The 14,647-nt window shown below is 36.7% G+C and overlaps 2 protein-coding genes across 11 annotated transcripts in view; both read left to right on the top strand.

The window, feature by feature from the left end:
• PAN3 (poly(A) specific ribonuclease subunit PAN3) overlaps nucleotides 1-14,647 on the top strand; it is a 137,517-nt gene that overhangs the window by 21,597 nt on the left and 101,273 nt on the right. For all 8 annotated transcript variants that reach the window (XR_006889093.1, XR_006889094.1, XM_046664635.1 and 5 more), the window contains exons 2-4: nucleotides 415-536; nucleotides 1,331-1,397; nucleotides 3,264-3,334. Coding sequence is in view for 6 of the 8 variants with exons in the window: in XM_046664635.1 (XP_046520591.1) it covers nucleotides 415-536; nucleotides 1,331-1,397; nucleotides 3,264-3,334 (260 nt within the window). In the remaining 2 variants the exon portion in view is untranslated. The remainder of the gene's footprint in view (nucleotides 1-414; nucleotides 537-1,330; nucleotides 1,398-3,263; nucleotides 3,335-14,647) is intronic.
• Nucleotides 4,644-6,231, top strand: LOC124241076 (transcriptional coactivator YAP1-like). 3 transcript variants are annotated; one of them, XM_046664638.1, is made up of 2 exons: nucleotides 4,644-5,331; nucleotides 5,446-6,231. In XM_046664638.1, the coding sequence occupies exons 1-2, from the start codon at nucleotides 4,644-4,646 to the stop codon at nucleotides 6,168-6,170; spliced, it is 1,413 nt and encodes a 470-aa protein (XP_046520594.1). In that variant the 3' UTR covers nucleotides 6,171-6,231. The 3 variants fall into 3 exon arrangements, with proteins under 3 accessions (XP_046520594.1, XP_046520593.1, XP_046520592.1); XM_046664637.1 differs by having other exon boundaries at nucleotides 4,644-5,627; nucleotides 5,688-6,231; XM_046664636.1 differs by having other exon boundaries at nucleotides 4,644-5,639; nucleotides 5,688-6,231.

Here is a 14,647-nt window from a genome sequence, read left to right as displayed (position 1 = left end):
TGTGGGACTGCTGGTCTGTTTCGTAAGATGAGTCCTGAGAAACTTGCCTCTCTTTACCATATGAAGATTCACAGGAGAAACTGCTGTGGTTTATATTTTACTGTCATTTTGCAAAGTTAGAGAAAAAAAACTTGGTGAGAAAACTGGAAATGCAAGTGTGGTTTGTTTCTTTGTGTTGTGCTTGGTGGGTCTTAGGTAACTAATGCAAAATACTATCTGTGTGGAAAAAAATTCAGTCAACTTGAGCTTTGTTCAACAGCTTTTTAGAGCTGAGCCAGTATTTATTTGGTCTTGCCTTTTGTCATGAACGGGTAACAGAGATTTGAGACTTTAAAACTTATTTAGGAACACAAAAACTACATCAGTGTTTTGCTTTTAAGTAATTTAAATACTTGAATTTTCCTTCTCTTTTAGTTCCTGGAATAGATGGAGGTGCTTTAACTGATACAAGTCTCACAGATTCCTATTTCAGCACCAGCTTTATTGGAGTCAATGGATTTGGAAGCCCTGTAGAAACAAAGTATCCCTTGGTGCAGGTATGGTTAGTCTGAATTTATATGGCACTAAACAGTAAAGTTTATTCCTGGGGTGGGGGACAACTAGAGTGTTTATTTATTCCTAAATTTGTTGAGCAGGGGGTGGGATTTTAGGAGATGATGAGGTGGGTGGTATATAGATAAGCCATGTCCCGTAGGGTTGGATTCAGGGTGAGGCTTCAAGGGTGGGGTCGGGGGTGGGATGACAGTGGAGTATTTAGAGGGTAGTTAGAAAGAGACTAGTTTCACTCCTCTGTGTGTTTTGTGGGTATGGTGTAAAGGCCTTTCACAATGGAGAGACTATGGAATATGTTAAGAAAGTATGGGACGTGTTTAGAGAGCAGAGAATAGCCTAATTTTATAGAATCTATAAGGAGTATAAAGGACAGTATGTGTTGGGAGAGGTTATTAGAGAGCATGTATTGCCTTTACGTATAGTCAATTCACATCCTCTCGGATAGATATTGGAATTTTTATTCTGTGGACAAAGAAATCTAGTTACTTATTTTGCCCAGGCTAATAAGTCATAGAAGTGCAATTCACAATAGGTCTGCAACTTTGGTTTTAAATACATGACTAGTGAGTAAAATTTTCATTTGATGTGTTAGAGTATTTGGAAGTTTTTGCATAGATTATTGTAACTCAAGCAGCAACATTTATAGGAAGATTAGAGTGTCAGTAATGTGAAAGATGGGTTGGAGAGGAATAAGCAAAGATGGTCAATCTTAACTTAATTGGTTGAATATTCTTAATTCTGTATTTCTCAGTGATTTTATATATGTATTATTTTTCAGAGAATGACTAATAGTAGCAGTTCCCCAAGCCTTCTAAATGACAGTGCCAAGCCATATGCAGGCCACGGTAAGACTTGGTCCCTTTTTCTCTTTTATATATATATTTTTGACTCTAAAAACAATATATCCATTGTAGAAAGTTTGAAAATTATAGATAGGTATAAGGAAGAGAATAAAAATGATCTATTATCTTCACACTCAGAGATAACTAAGATTTTGGTTATATATATACACATACACACATATATACATAATAAGTATATACATAATAATAAAGATGGCATTAAATATAGTTTTAAATTATGAGTGTTGTTCCTTATAAATTGAATTCTGTTGTTTATTTTCATAATTTACTTAACTATTTTTGTTTCTATTCTTTTTTTTTTTTAAGAACTGTAACACTCCAATACTTGACTATATAAGTCTCTGTTCATATTTTGAGTTATTTCTTTTGGAAACATTCTTAGACATGGAATTATTGTTTCAGAAATTATAGACATTCTTAAGGCTTTTGATATAGAATTGCCAGATATCTTTCTGTATCCTATTTTTAAAATAAATGTTCAAGAATGGTTTTTAAAGAATATGTAACAATTGAGTGTTGATACTCTGCTTCAGTAAAGTGTTAACAATTATTAATAATGATGAGAATAAGAATTTGCATGTTGATTATTTCCTGTGATAGCCATTTTGTGTGTGTGTGTGTGTATCAGATCTCTTTCACTATTTGGAAATTTCAACCTTTGTTTCTTTTGCTATAGAAAAAAATAGCAACATTTTAATATTGAATAAAATTATTAGAAACTAATTGGTAGCATTGTAATATTTTTAGCATTCTCATAGAGTTTATGTGCTGACTTTTAACTGCTATGAAAGGTAGCATAAAGGGTGAATGATATTACCTATTTTTAAATGCCTTGAATGTATAAATTACATAAAAATACATTATGTCTTACTATTTTATTAGCTTCTTTCTCTTTCGTATTACTTATATTAAATTAATGTTAATTCTAATGAAGAACTAGATTATCAAAATCCAGGCAGAAGAAGCCAGAGAAATTAGGCAGCTATCTATCTGTACTGCATTATGAAGAGATTTGTTTCCTTTAAATGAGAACATTTACTGTATTTTTTAAGATTTCACAGATAATTTAATCAGAAGCATAAGATTAAAGCTTAAAATTGAAGATAAACTATTTCAGTGTATATCGTGCATACCTTTTGAAAAACTCTTCTGATTTGTTAGGTGAGAAACAGTTTAGAGATAGACCTTCATTTATAACTTCTGGAGTAATAGAACTTTGAACCTATAAATCTTTGAAATTTGTGTTTGTTTTGAAATGTTTAATATTTCCATCTTTAAAAACTTAATTTACCTTATCTTTTTAGTAAGAATATCAAATATCTAGCAATAAACTTAAAAATATGGAATATTCTGAGAGTTGATGGCTTTAAGGCCTTGCCTCTGGGTTAAAATTGAAGTCTGATCCCAGTGTGTGGTTGACTGTGCTTCCTCCCCAGCTCCCCCTTTTATTTTTCTCATGATTTAGTCTCAAGAACACAAACATTCACTACATTCACTACAGGTAGACTGACTTTCTTTATATACAGACTCCTAATAATGTGGTTAAGAGTCGTCTTTGTCTTTTTTCTCTATTTGATTTTTCTTTGAGTTCTAAGCAAGCAGATGCATCCTAATCCATATAGCTTCTGAATAAATAGGTACTGAGTATTGGCTGAATGAAGTGTTCTCCAATTTGTGTTTCATTCACTCAAAATATTTGAACATCCACTGTATGCAAGACGTTGAGTTTAACTACTATTATGGTATATGATTTTTATTACTGTTATAAGCATTGTCAAGTTAAACGTTTATTAGATTTGTGGGTTACCTGAGTTGTCTCTGTGGAAACTTACGTAACTTACCTTCCAGATGCTCTAACTTCACCTGCTTCATCCTTGTTTAATGACTTTGGTGCCCTCAACATCTCTCAGAGAAGAAAGGTAGGTGAAGTTGAACTTACGTGAAACTAAATAGAATGTAGAGGTGACATTGGTGTGTTACCTACATAATGGTCAATATTCTCTCAAGTGAAGGGAGGGCTTTTTATGGACTGTAATGTTTTTCTTGCCTTTTGTTTACCCTTTTCCTTGTTATATATTATATCTAGAATTTCATTTGATCTCTGTGCATGGAATAGAGACATTTTATTTGAAGGGGTGAAATCCTTCTGCTTATTCTTGCTCATTTTCTTTATCTTAATGTGTTCTTTTTTTAAGATAACATCTAATTTAATGTTGTAGTTGCTGTTAATGTGACCCATTGTAGGCATGTTAATCATGTTTTAACTTTATTTTGTGTCTAAATTTCAAAGAGATCTCCCCAAATTTGAACTCCTCATTACAAGGCAAACGTAAAATCTTTAACTTTTCATAATTGGTCCAATTGTTTGAAAACAATTTAAAATCTTCTCTTATTAGAAATTTAATTAATTTTGTTTGGAATTGAGCTTGGTAGACCATGCATAGATTTTGAAATATTTTATAGGGACTGATTTTGTGACAAGTAGAAATGAAAACTTTATTGTAGTTCGATGCCTTTGAGTCTTAACAAGAATCATTGTGTTACTAGTAATAATAATCTAAAGAAGGTGGTATTTTTGGTTAGGTTAAGTTGCAGCTAAAGATGTTCAGGCGGTTGAAAATCTTGGTGGCAATTTCTATAAAGTTATAACTAATTCAATTTCCTAAGTAATGGAAGGAAGACCCAAAAGAAAAGAATATTAGAATATTAATTTTAGAAAACTGATATAAACTTAAGATTAGTTTAGAAAGTATCTGATTGAGGGTAGTATAAAATGAATTTCAAAGAGACTAGATGTTTTCAAGACAAAAAAATTTATGGGGTCAGGTATAAATAACACCAAAACCTCATATACCTAAATCCCCATTTTGAAACATAGATGAGAAGAAGGAAGTAATTAATTACAAAATGCTTTTAAGCAACTAGAATTGATTGATTAAAATGTACGGGTTGAGCGGAGCCGGGGCGCGGGCGGGGGCGGAGGCGCCGGGCGGGGGATGCGGGGCCGCGGCGCAGGCCCCCCCCCCCCCCCCCCCCCCCCCCCCGGGGGGGGGGGGGCCCCCCCCCCCCCCCCCCCCCCCCCCCCACCCCCGGCCCTGAGAGCGAGGAGAGCGCCGCTCCCGCCGCCTCGCCGCCCTCGCCGCTTCTCCCGTCTCGGCCCGAGCCGGGGCGCCCGGGCGGAGCCCTCAGCCCCCCTGGTCGGGGTGCGCGTCGGGGGAGGCAGGAGCCATGGATCCCGGGCAGCAGCCGCCGCCTCAGCCGGCCCCCCAGGGCCAAGGGCAGCCTCCCGCGCAGGCCCCCCAGGGGCAGGGCCCGCCGTCCGGGCCCGGGCAGCCCGCCCCCCCGGGGTCCCAGGCGGCGTCGCAGGACCCCCCCGCCGGGCACCAGATCGTGCACGTCCGGGGGGACTCGGAGACCGACCTGGAGGCGCTTTTCAACGCCGTCGTGAACCCCAAGACAGCCAACGTGCCCCAGACCTTGCCCATGAGGCTCCGGAAGCTGCCGGACTCCTCCTTCAAGCCGCCCGAGCCCAAATCCCACTCCCGACAGGCCAGTACTGATGCAGGCACTGCAGGAGCCCTGACTCCACAGCATGTTCGGGCTCATTCCTCTCCAGCTTCCCTGCAGCTGGGAGCCGTATCGCCTGGGACATTGACTCCCACTGGAGTAGTCTCTGGCCCAGCAGCTACACCCGCTGCTCAACACCTTCGACAGTCTTCTTTTGAGATACCAGATGACGTACCTCTGCCAGCAGGCTGGGAGATGGCGAAGACATCTTCTGGTCAGAGATACTTTTTAAATCACATCGATCAGACAACAACATGGCAGGACCCCAGGAAGGCCATGCTCTCCCAGATGAACGTTACGGCCCCCACCAGTCCACCAGTGCAGCAGAATATGATGAACTCAGCCTCAGGTCCTCTTCCTGATGGATGGGAACAAGCCATGACTCAGGATGGAGAAATATACTATATAAACCATAAGAACAAGACCACCTCTTGGCTAGACCCAAGGCTTGACCCTCGTTTTGCCATGAATCAGAGAATCAGTCAAAGTGCTCCAGTGAAACAGCCACCACCCCTGGCTCCCCAGAGCCCACAGGGAGGAGTCATGGGTAGTGGCAACTCCAAGCAGCAGCAACAGATGCGGCTGCAGCAACTGCAAATGGAGAAAGAGAGACTGCGACTGAAGCAGCAAGAACTGCTTCGGCAGGTGAGGCCACAGGCAATGCGGAATATCAATCCCAGCACAGCAAATTCTCCAAAATGTCAGGAATTAGCTCTCCGTAGCCAGTTACCAACACTGGAGCAGGATGGTGGGACTCAAAATCCAGTATCTTCTCCTGGGATGTCTCAGGAATTGAGAACAATGACGACCAATAGCTCAGATCCCTTTCTTAACAGTGGCACCTACCACTCTCGAGATGAGAGTACAGACAGTGGACTAAGCATGAGCAGCTACAGTGTCCCTCGAACCCCAGATGACTTCTTGAACAGTGTTGATGAAATGGATACAGGTGATACTGTCAACCAAAGCACCCTACCCTCACAGCAGAACCGTTTCCCAGACTACCTTGAAGCCATTCCTGGGATAAATGTGGACCTTGGAACACTGGAGGGAGACGGAATGAACATAGGAGGAGAGGAGTTGATGCCAAGTCTGCAGGAAACTTTGAGTTCTGACATCCTTAATGACATGGAGTCTGTTTTGGCTGCCACCAAGCTAGATAAAGAAAGCTTTCTTACATGGTTATAGAGCCCTCAGGTAGACTGAATTCTACATCTGTGAAGGATCTAAGGAGATAAGACATATATACCTGAAAAGTCCAAATAAGCCAGTTGCGATCTTCTGGCTAATACAGAAAAAGATGAACAAATGTCCAGCAAGACTCTTTCATCCACTAGTTTGCTCTTCCTTGTCCATTGCTGCTGTTAATATATTGCTGACCTCTTTCATAGTTGGCTCTAAAGAATCAAAAAAACCTTTTTTTGTTTCTTTTGCTATTATAACTACTGTTCGTTTCGGGGGCTGGGGGAAGTGAGCCTGTTTGGATGATGGATGCCATTCCTTTTGCCCAGTTAAAATGTTCACCAATCATTTTAACTAAATACTCAGACTTGGAAGTCAAATGCTTCATGTCACAGCATTTAGTTTGTTCGAGCAGTTGTTTCTTCAGCTGCCTTTGGCCAGTGGGAAAACATGACTTACTGGTCTGACAAGCCAAAAATGTTGTATCTGACATTAAGTACTCAATGCTGATCTGAAGAGAGAGCTGAAACTAAGGCTGAAGACTGTTTTCCTTTCAGTGTTCTTTTTTCTCCTAGTGCTATCATTAGTCACATAGTGACCTTGATTTTATTTTAGGAGCTTATAAGGCATGAGACAGTTTCCATAGAAATATATTAATTATTGCCACCTACTCTAGTATAGGTTTTGGTTTTATTGTGGGTTTGTTTTGTTTTGTTTTTGTTTTGTTTGGGTTGATTGGGTTTTTTTCAGAACCTAGGCAAATGACCATAGTAGTGAATCTGTTTATAGTTGTAGCTTGGGACGGTTATTGTAGTTCCTTTGGTAAAATCTACATTTCCTGATTTTTTACCATCATATTTAAATCTTGATTATCTGCTCTATATATACCCACACACACACTTATGATGTTTATGATAGTGTGATAAGCAGAATGTATCTTTTTTTAGGTTTCCCTACTTTCCAATTTATTTTAAAATGGTAGCTTCGAATGTATGCATTTAGAATAAATGACTAGTAGTTTATATTTCACAGGTAGTTTAAATCTGGTTGGGGCCGTCTGCAGATGGCTGAGGTAGTTTAGTGTTCTAGAAAGGGCTATTGTTATGGATCGTGCCTTGAGGAGTACTGTATGCCCTCTGGGTACACGATAAATATTATCTGATGAATTTGAAAGAAGCAAACAAGAAAAGGCTTTATTTTCCCCTTGTTACTTCCTTGGACTAATTTTAAGTTTTGATGGGACATAACTGAGTAGGTTCATAATATTCCTGACAGAAGTAAGCTATATAGTGGTGCACCCTCCTTTAGCTTAGGAAGTTTTACCTTCGCCTTAGTTTTGGAAGTAAATAAATTCTAGTACTTTAGTTCTCATTTGTAATGAACACATTAAAGGTTACTTTGAAATATTAAAAAAAAAATGTATGGGTTGATTTTATAGACTTTCTTATAGGCTCTCACCAAGAATGCGTTTATTCTTGCTTTACGTACTATTCTCATAAATTGGAATATGTGGTTTCTAAATCCATATAGTAGAAGTGGAATAGCGTTGGACACAAGCAGACTCATTGGCGGTAGTGAGAAGTGACAATAGACAAAGCCTGTCAATATGGAAGGGAACAGTAAAATGCTGAAAAGCACGTACAACCTAGAAATCAAGTTATCTGGAGCTATGTAGTATAGGGGGAAAGTGAAAAGCCCTTAAGTAGTCTTAGGGGGTCCCCTTCTGCCTTTTTATATCCTTAAAGTAATAATCAGTTACCCATGATAAGTAACATTTCTGATGTATAAGTAGAAAGTAAAACTAGAATGGCAAATAAATACTTAAAAGTATTCTAATATGAGAGTTTGGTGGAATGCATTTTAAAGTTGAAATATATGGCTTAGAGCTACTGATACTTATTTTTGAGAAAATGGCAAAAATCCCTGGAGATTGGAGAAAGGAAGATATAGTGCCCATTCTTTTAAAATTTATTTTAGTAAAGAAAAATAATAAAAAGAAATATTACTACAAATATGACCTCAATATTTGGAGAAATATTAGAATATATCCTAATGGAAGCTGATTATAGTGAAATGAGTACTTTGCGGTGATTTTTGAGGTGCTTGATTTCTAGCTTTGTGACCTTGGGCCAACTTTCTAGTCTGTAATCTTCACATCTGTAAAATGATCAGCATGGCCTGGATAATTGCCATAGTGTAAACTCAATGTCTGTCTAAACTGAAAGGACCAGTGTGTCAGTCTCTACTTAGAAATTCAGGGTTTACAGTGTGTCTTTGAAGGGCCATATTTTCTTGCCATTTACATTTAAAATTACATGTAGGGATGTAGAGATTTTTTCCAATAGTGGGCTATATGGTTAGCAATCTGTGTGAGTACAAGTTGCATGTATTTTTAAATTGTTAATGGTTGAGTTGAGAAGGTTTAAAATCTCTTCGTATTGGAAATACTCTTGGCATAAGAGTATTGCATGCTACACATTGTGAATTAAAGGTATGTGGAGACTTTATCTATTTTTCTCTTGTTGTAGTAATTCATAATGTCTGTTTAATGATGTAATTTTAGTGGAAGTAACTCTAACTTATGTAAATATTTAATTATAATTCCAGGTTGATCTAAGCAGGCTATCCTGATTACTCAATGATATTTATTTCATAATGGTATCAGAGAACAAGTAGTTAGGCCATACTACTGTTTCATAGCTAGTTAGGTAAATCATTTTCTGAAAATCTCAGTTGGACCAATCCCTGGGCCAGATATGCTGCTTTTTGCCTGTCTGGTATGTGAATTATTGGGATCAGATCAGTCAGTCAGGTGTTTTTACTGTAGGCAGTCTAACTGTCTTCTATGTGGAAAATTAAAAAAGAATGGACTGATGTTTTTCTTGCTTTCCTCAAATCTAATTGTAGAGGGAATACATGAACCTACTAGAGAACATTTACCCAGCAGCATATTAACTAGTGCCAATTTAAATATCTGATGATTGCGAAGTAGCAGAGAATTCTCTAGATTCAGAAAAGTGAATGGAGAAAAGATGTTTTGAGTTGACATTTTTGAATATGGAGAAACAGATAGTAAGCAGAAAGTGTTGCTTGATTACAACTAGAGAGTTAGGATCTTCAGTAAATTTTTTAATTCTCTTCTTTCTATCATAAATAAGCTGAGAAACTACAGCTGAGGTCCTTGTATCTATAGGGACTTACTGAAATGAAATGTGGGATGTGAAAAACAGTCCAAGGAGGTTCACAGCCATTCGACTGGGTTGATTTATTGTTGTTAGTTATGTGAAAAACTTCCTGAAGAGTTGTATACTGAAAATATATGCCTTAGAGCACTACCACTCATGGAGTATCAAGGGACCAGTGCTAGTCCATGAATTATTTGTTAACCTGTCTGTAGGGAGGTAAGTTAAAACATTGAAAGTAAATGTTTAGAAACTCGTTTAACAATTTGATAATACTGCAGCATCCAAATATGTGATCATTTTTCTAGTAATTTATTTTTATTTTACAAAAGTATAGGACCATGATGTATAGGAAATTTTTTAAAAAGTGATCTTCCATAATTGATGTTTGAGAAGCACTGATTTTTTTCTTTATTTTCCACATTAGGAATACCTAATTTTATACTTAGAAAAACTAGCCATTATTTGAAAATGTGTATAATTACTGTTGGCCAAGGGTGGTGGTGGAAGAAGTTGAATTATGGCTATATACTCTGTGGGAGAGTTAAGTCCCCCCAAACACTAGAGATGGAGTTTTGTTGAAAATGGGAATTAATATATTAGAGATTAATACATGAGGAAACCTTAACAGCAAGAAAGATAAGGTTGAGAACTGGTATGACAGAAAAAGACTTGAGAGTCACTGTGAATCACAAATGTGATCTAGACAGCAGTAAAATTCTCCTTAAATCCTTTGGGAACAAAGTATCTTTGTAACAAAGTTAGTTGTTGAAATACAGATATTCATAAATGAAGTGATTCAGTCCTATGATATCTTGCTAGCTATTCTTCTAACCTGTGAGTTTTTATGCAGGGCAACCACAGATGATTGAGACAAATCTTAGGCAAAGTGAGAAGCCTTTGAAATTTGCGTCTGACATTCTTGGCTTCCCCTTTTATATCTTTCTTGGCCCTTCTTTGCCCTTTTTTTTTTTTGTCATCTAGTCATTTTCCTATTCAGCTTTCCCTCCTCTCCCCATTAAAGCGAAAAATGCTCTGGTGCCTGTCTTTTACATTTCTTGTTTTAGTTGTACTTTAGTGTGGTGTTTCAGTCAATATGCAGCTTTACTTGGGCATTTGCATTTTATTTCTAATAATGGGATAACAGATTTTCACTGTTACAAAAAATTGTAAACTTTTTAGGTTTTAATAACGAGTATAATTCTTTGGACTTAGGGGATAAAGATTTCTGAAGTATCATGTTTATTTCTTCTGTTCGTGATTTTATAGCTCTTTGTTAGGATGAGGGACATGAGATCAAAAAGGGCTGCCTTAGCTGCTGATAGCTTATTTGTGAGGAGACGTAGGTGGTGGAGGCCCGGTTCTGGATTGTTCTGCTTCAGGTGGAAGTTCACTAATAGTACTTTCTCTGCTTCCTTCCCTGTTTGATCTCAGTTTGGAACCTCCTTCCCACTGTTCTCTATCTTAAGAGCATCTGTCCTTCTTTCTGCCATCTCTACTACAAAATTTACTGATGATATGTACTGTATGTTTTTTGATTAATTTCGCTTTTGAATTTTTTTTTTGGTAGCATTTCTGTTCTAATGTCTTTGAAAGATAACTTTTACATTATTTCTACTCCAGGGAACTAAACAGGGAATAAAAGGGAAATAAAAGGAGAGTATTTGTGGTAGAGTTCTTTTATAGAGAAAACTAAAGTAAATTTGGAGAAACTAATAGGATTATCGCATAGACAATCTGGAATGTAAGCCTTCCCTAATCCTTTTGATGGTTAGGCTCATTTTGGAACATCAAACCAAGTATTGATCTCAGGAAAAATAAAAGATGAGAAAATCGAGAAAATATTGAAAAATAACTGAAATCTTAATGGAAATCACAGTCTGAAACTTCACCTGTAAAACCATTGTTTTTAAATTTTTGATTTATGTTCTCAGGCATTGTTTTACTTAGTATTTAGGTTTCTAGGTCAGCCATATTAGTCTCTTTTACCCGTTTAAGTATTGTGCGGTAATGTTTCTATGGAGAGTCATGTTTGAATTCCAAATTAATATGCTCAGAGTTCTTCTTTTATTGGAATCGACTAAACTTTCATTCACCTCCACTTGCCAAGCTGTGGGATTGTGCACTATCCCAGTTTAAGCCAGATGTAGGTGAGGTTTTAGGTTTCGAGATATGTATGAGTGGGTCCTTTGCAGAAACTAGTAGTGTTGTTGGAGTCCAAGTTCCCATAGGCACATGAGCACCCATGGTTCCTCTTTGTAGCTTGCTCAGAGACTCTTGATGAGTTTTTATTTCTCATAAAGAACAAACAGTGGGAACAGTAATAACCTAGTAGTATTAAATAATGGTTAAGGTTTTAGGGTTTGGAGTTGGATGCCAGGCAATCTGAATTGAGTATCTATTTCTTCACTGATTATCTTTGTGTCTTTAAGCTTAGTTCAACCTTTCTGTTTCTTCATTCACAAAATGAGAATAATAATACTTAGTACCTACTATGTAGAGTTGTTTGTGAAGACTAAATGAGATACATTTCCTGGCACACAAGTGCCGAATAAATCATAGCTGTTAATTGGTAGCAATACATGGTGTTCACCAAACCTTTCTAGCCTTGTTTGGGAGTTGTTAACTATTATTAAATAAATAAATATCTGTTGCTACTCACTCTGGATCAAGCTGTATTGGAATTGCCCACTGGAAAAGCATTTCTCCAGTAGTTACTCTGAGGGTGTCCATCTTTTCTCTGAGGTGTTCAGGCCTCTCCTCCCCCAACATTAATTTTTTGCTTCTTCCTCACATAGCTGTTAGCTTCTCACACATCCTTCAGATTTGGTAAAAATTCATCTGGAGTTTTCTCATAATGTAGTGGCAGACAGAAACTTGGTTTTATTTATATTGACAGTGATTTTCTGTGTGTGTTCCAGGTAATATGGAAAATTGAAATAATTCTTTTATAAATTGTGTTGTATATTTTATTATATCATTTAATTGCTCCAACAATTCTTTGAGAAACTGTGTTTTTTCCATTTTTTGGATTGTGAAATGGAAGTTTTGAGAGATCAAGTAATTTACCTAGAATAATATAGATAACATTTATTTACATTTTAGAGAAGAAAATCTCTCTAGGGCAATATGAGAGGGTGAGATGACTGAGTCTTTTATAAGGTGAAAAACAGAGAGGTAGTGGAGAGGCCACTGGTAATATGCAGAGGAGGAGATAGAACATTGATTTGACCTTACGCCTGCTGCTTTTTCCATTTATGTGATTATCTCAGCGTAAATTTCTATAAACACAATTTCTAGGGCAAGAATACACAAACTTCTGGTAATTGACAGATTCCTCTTTAGAAATGCTGCACAAATTTATATTCCTACTCATAGGTGCTGGTTTTTCTGCAACTAGAAACCTCTGCAACCTTGAAAACACTGAGATGTAAAAATCTTGCGTATCTTTGTCATTCTATAGGCAAAATCCCCCCTCATTGTTTAAATTTGATTACTGGTGCTGTTGAACTTCTCTTTTATGTTTATTGGCCCTTGACATTTTTTTCATGTCCTTTGCTCATTTTTCTGTTGGGTTATCCTTTCTGAGTTCATTGTAAGCTCTTTGTGTATGTTTTAGAGATTTAAGTATCTTCTATCAGATGTTTCAATCTCTTCCTCCCATTTTGTTTTTGGTATTGAATTTCACAAGTAATTTGTACCATCAGCTTTGAAACGTCATACTTACTCTGCTTGTCTTTTATTAAGCACATTAAAAAAGAAAAAAATATTAAGCTCATTTTTGTTAAAATAGCATGGTAATTCCCTATCTGATGAGTTAGTGACTTTAAATTGAAAAGACTGTCATTGTTTTTATGTAATTTGAATCCACTATCATTTTTATTGCTAAAATGGTATAGTTTAGCAGTACAACTTATTAGTTATAAGTTTTCTTAACTATTAGATTATCTGATTGGCTTCTTTACACTCTACTCTAAAAACACTTATTACTATAGTAGTATAGTAATCAACTTCTCTTAGCAAATGAATATGTTCTCTCTCTTCTCTGCATTTTAATTGTCAAACTTAAATGTGACATTCTAGCCATTGTTTACCTTCAGTCTCAGTCATTGTTTTCTTAAAATATTATGCAAGTAACATTAGATTGAAAATATGAAAACATTAGATTGTTTAAAAATATGGTAGTTTCTATAGAGAAAGACTCAACTTTGAAAGGGTTGATTTTATTTTCCTGCTAAATAAAGAGTACTCCAGGTTGAGCTTCCAGGATTGTGTTGAGATAAAGATGTGCTTTGGAAAGAACAGATTAAATTTTGTTGTAACAAATTAGGAGTTCAAAAACACTTTGTGTACTTTATTTTAATGGTACTTTGTGTGCAGTGACCCCTTGCTTTTTTTGAGTCAAGAAAAAGTCTTCCAAATTTATGATTGCAAGGGAAGTTTGTCTTATTGATTGATTAAAAAAAATCTTATGAGAGATTTTTGTTTTGGAGGCTTTTTTGTTAGATGCGTGTGGTGGTTTGGTGTTTGACGCTTTACCATGTTTAAACACATAAACTGAAACGGCATACCTTTATAGATAGTATGTTGGCTATAGTCTTTATCTAGTTTTAGCTTTGGGGATTTTGAGTTCTTACCTAAAAATGATAGTTTAGTAAAATTATATTTACTTCTTGAACCTAGAAACTAGTGGATCCTTCTGAGATGATCTGCTTGGCTTCTTTACATTCTACTCCGGTCATCGTATTTACAAAGTGTAGAAGCTGATATTAAGAGGTTTTCATTGCTGGTGGTTGATCTTTATTTTCCTAGGAAGTAGGGGTCAGGAATAAATTAGTAAAGATGAGTTTAGAATTCTCATCCACAAACATGTTAGCCTAAGTTTTAAGCTAAATTTAGCCAAAACTATATAATTTTCCCCAACTCTATTTAATTCCCAAGATTTGTTCTTCTTGCTTTTTGAAAATGGGCTTGGGGGAACTGCGTAATTTTGTTTCTTTGAATGAAGTCTCTGTAGCTATTGTTTCTCATTGATCCCATCCATGCCAACTAGATTCACAGATTGATTCTTTTAGGAATCTGTCTTTGGTTCTTTTAGGATTAGTTAGAATAATGTTAAGATTGTAATATATTAGGGAATATTAGAGAATGCGGAATAGATTTCTTTGAATTGGAGGCAGAATATCATAGTTAAGAGTACAGGCTCTGGAACCCAACCTTATGTTAGTTGTGAGATTAAAGATGAGGTATATTAACCTTGTCTAAGCCTCACTTTTCTTTTCTGTAAAGTTGGTATTATAA

This window comes from Equus quagga, chromosome 6 (genome assembly GCF_021613505.1).
Source record: "Equus quagga isolate Etosha38 chromosome 6, UCLA_HA_Equagga_1.0, whole genome shotgun sequence".
NCBI lineage: Eukaryota > Metazoa > Chordata > Mammalia > Perissodactyla > Equidae > Equus > Equus quagga.
Note: the sequence above shows the minus strand (reverse complement) of the source record. Positions and strands in the feature narration are given on the sequence as shown.

Coding starts and splice junctions, on each gene's coding strand:
- LOC124241076 (XM_046664636.1), top strand. CDS start 4,644: ATGGATCCCGGGCAGCAGCCGCCGCCTCAGCCGGCCCCCCAGGGCCAA. Junction 5,640..5,687: donor TTCGGCAGGTGAGGCCACAG/GCAATGCGGAAT, acceptor CCAAAATGTCAG/GAATTAGCTCTCCGTAGCCA.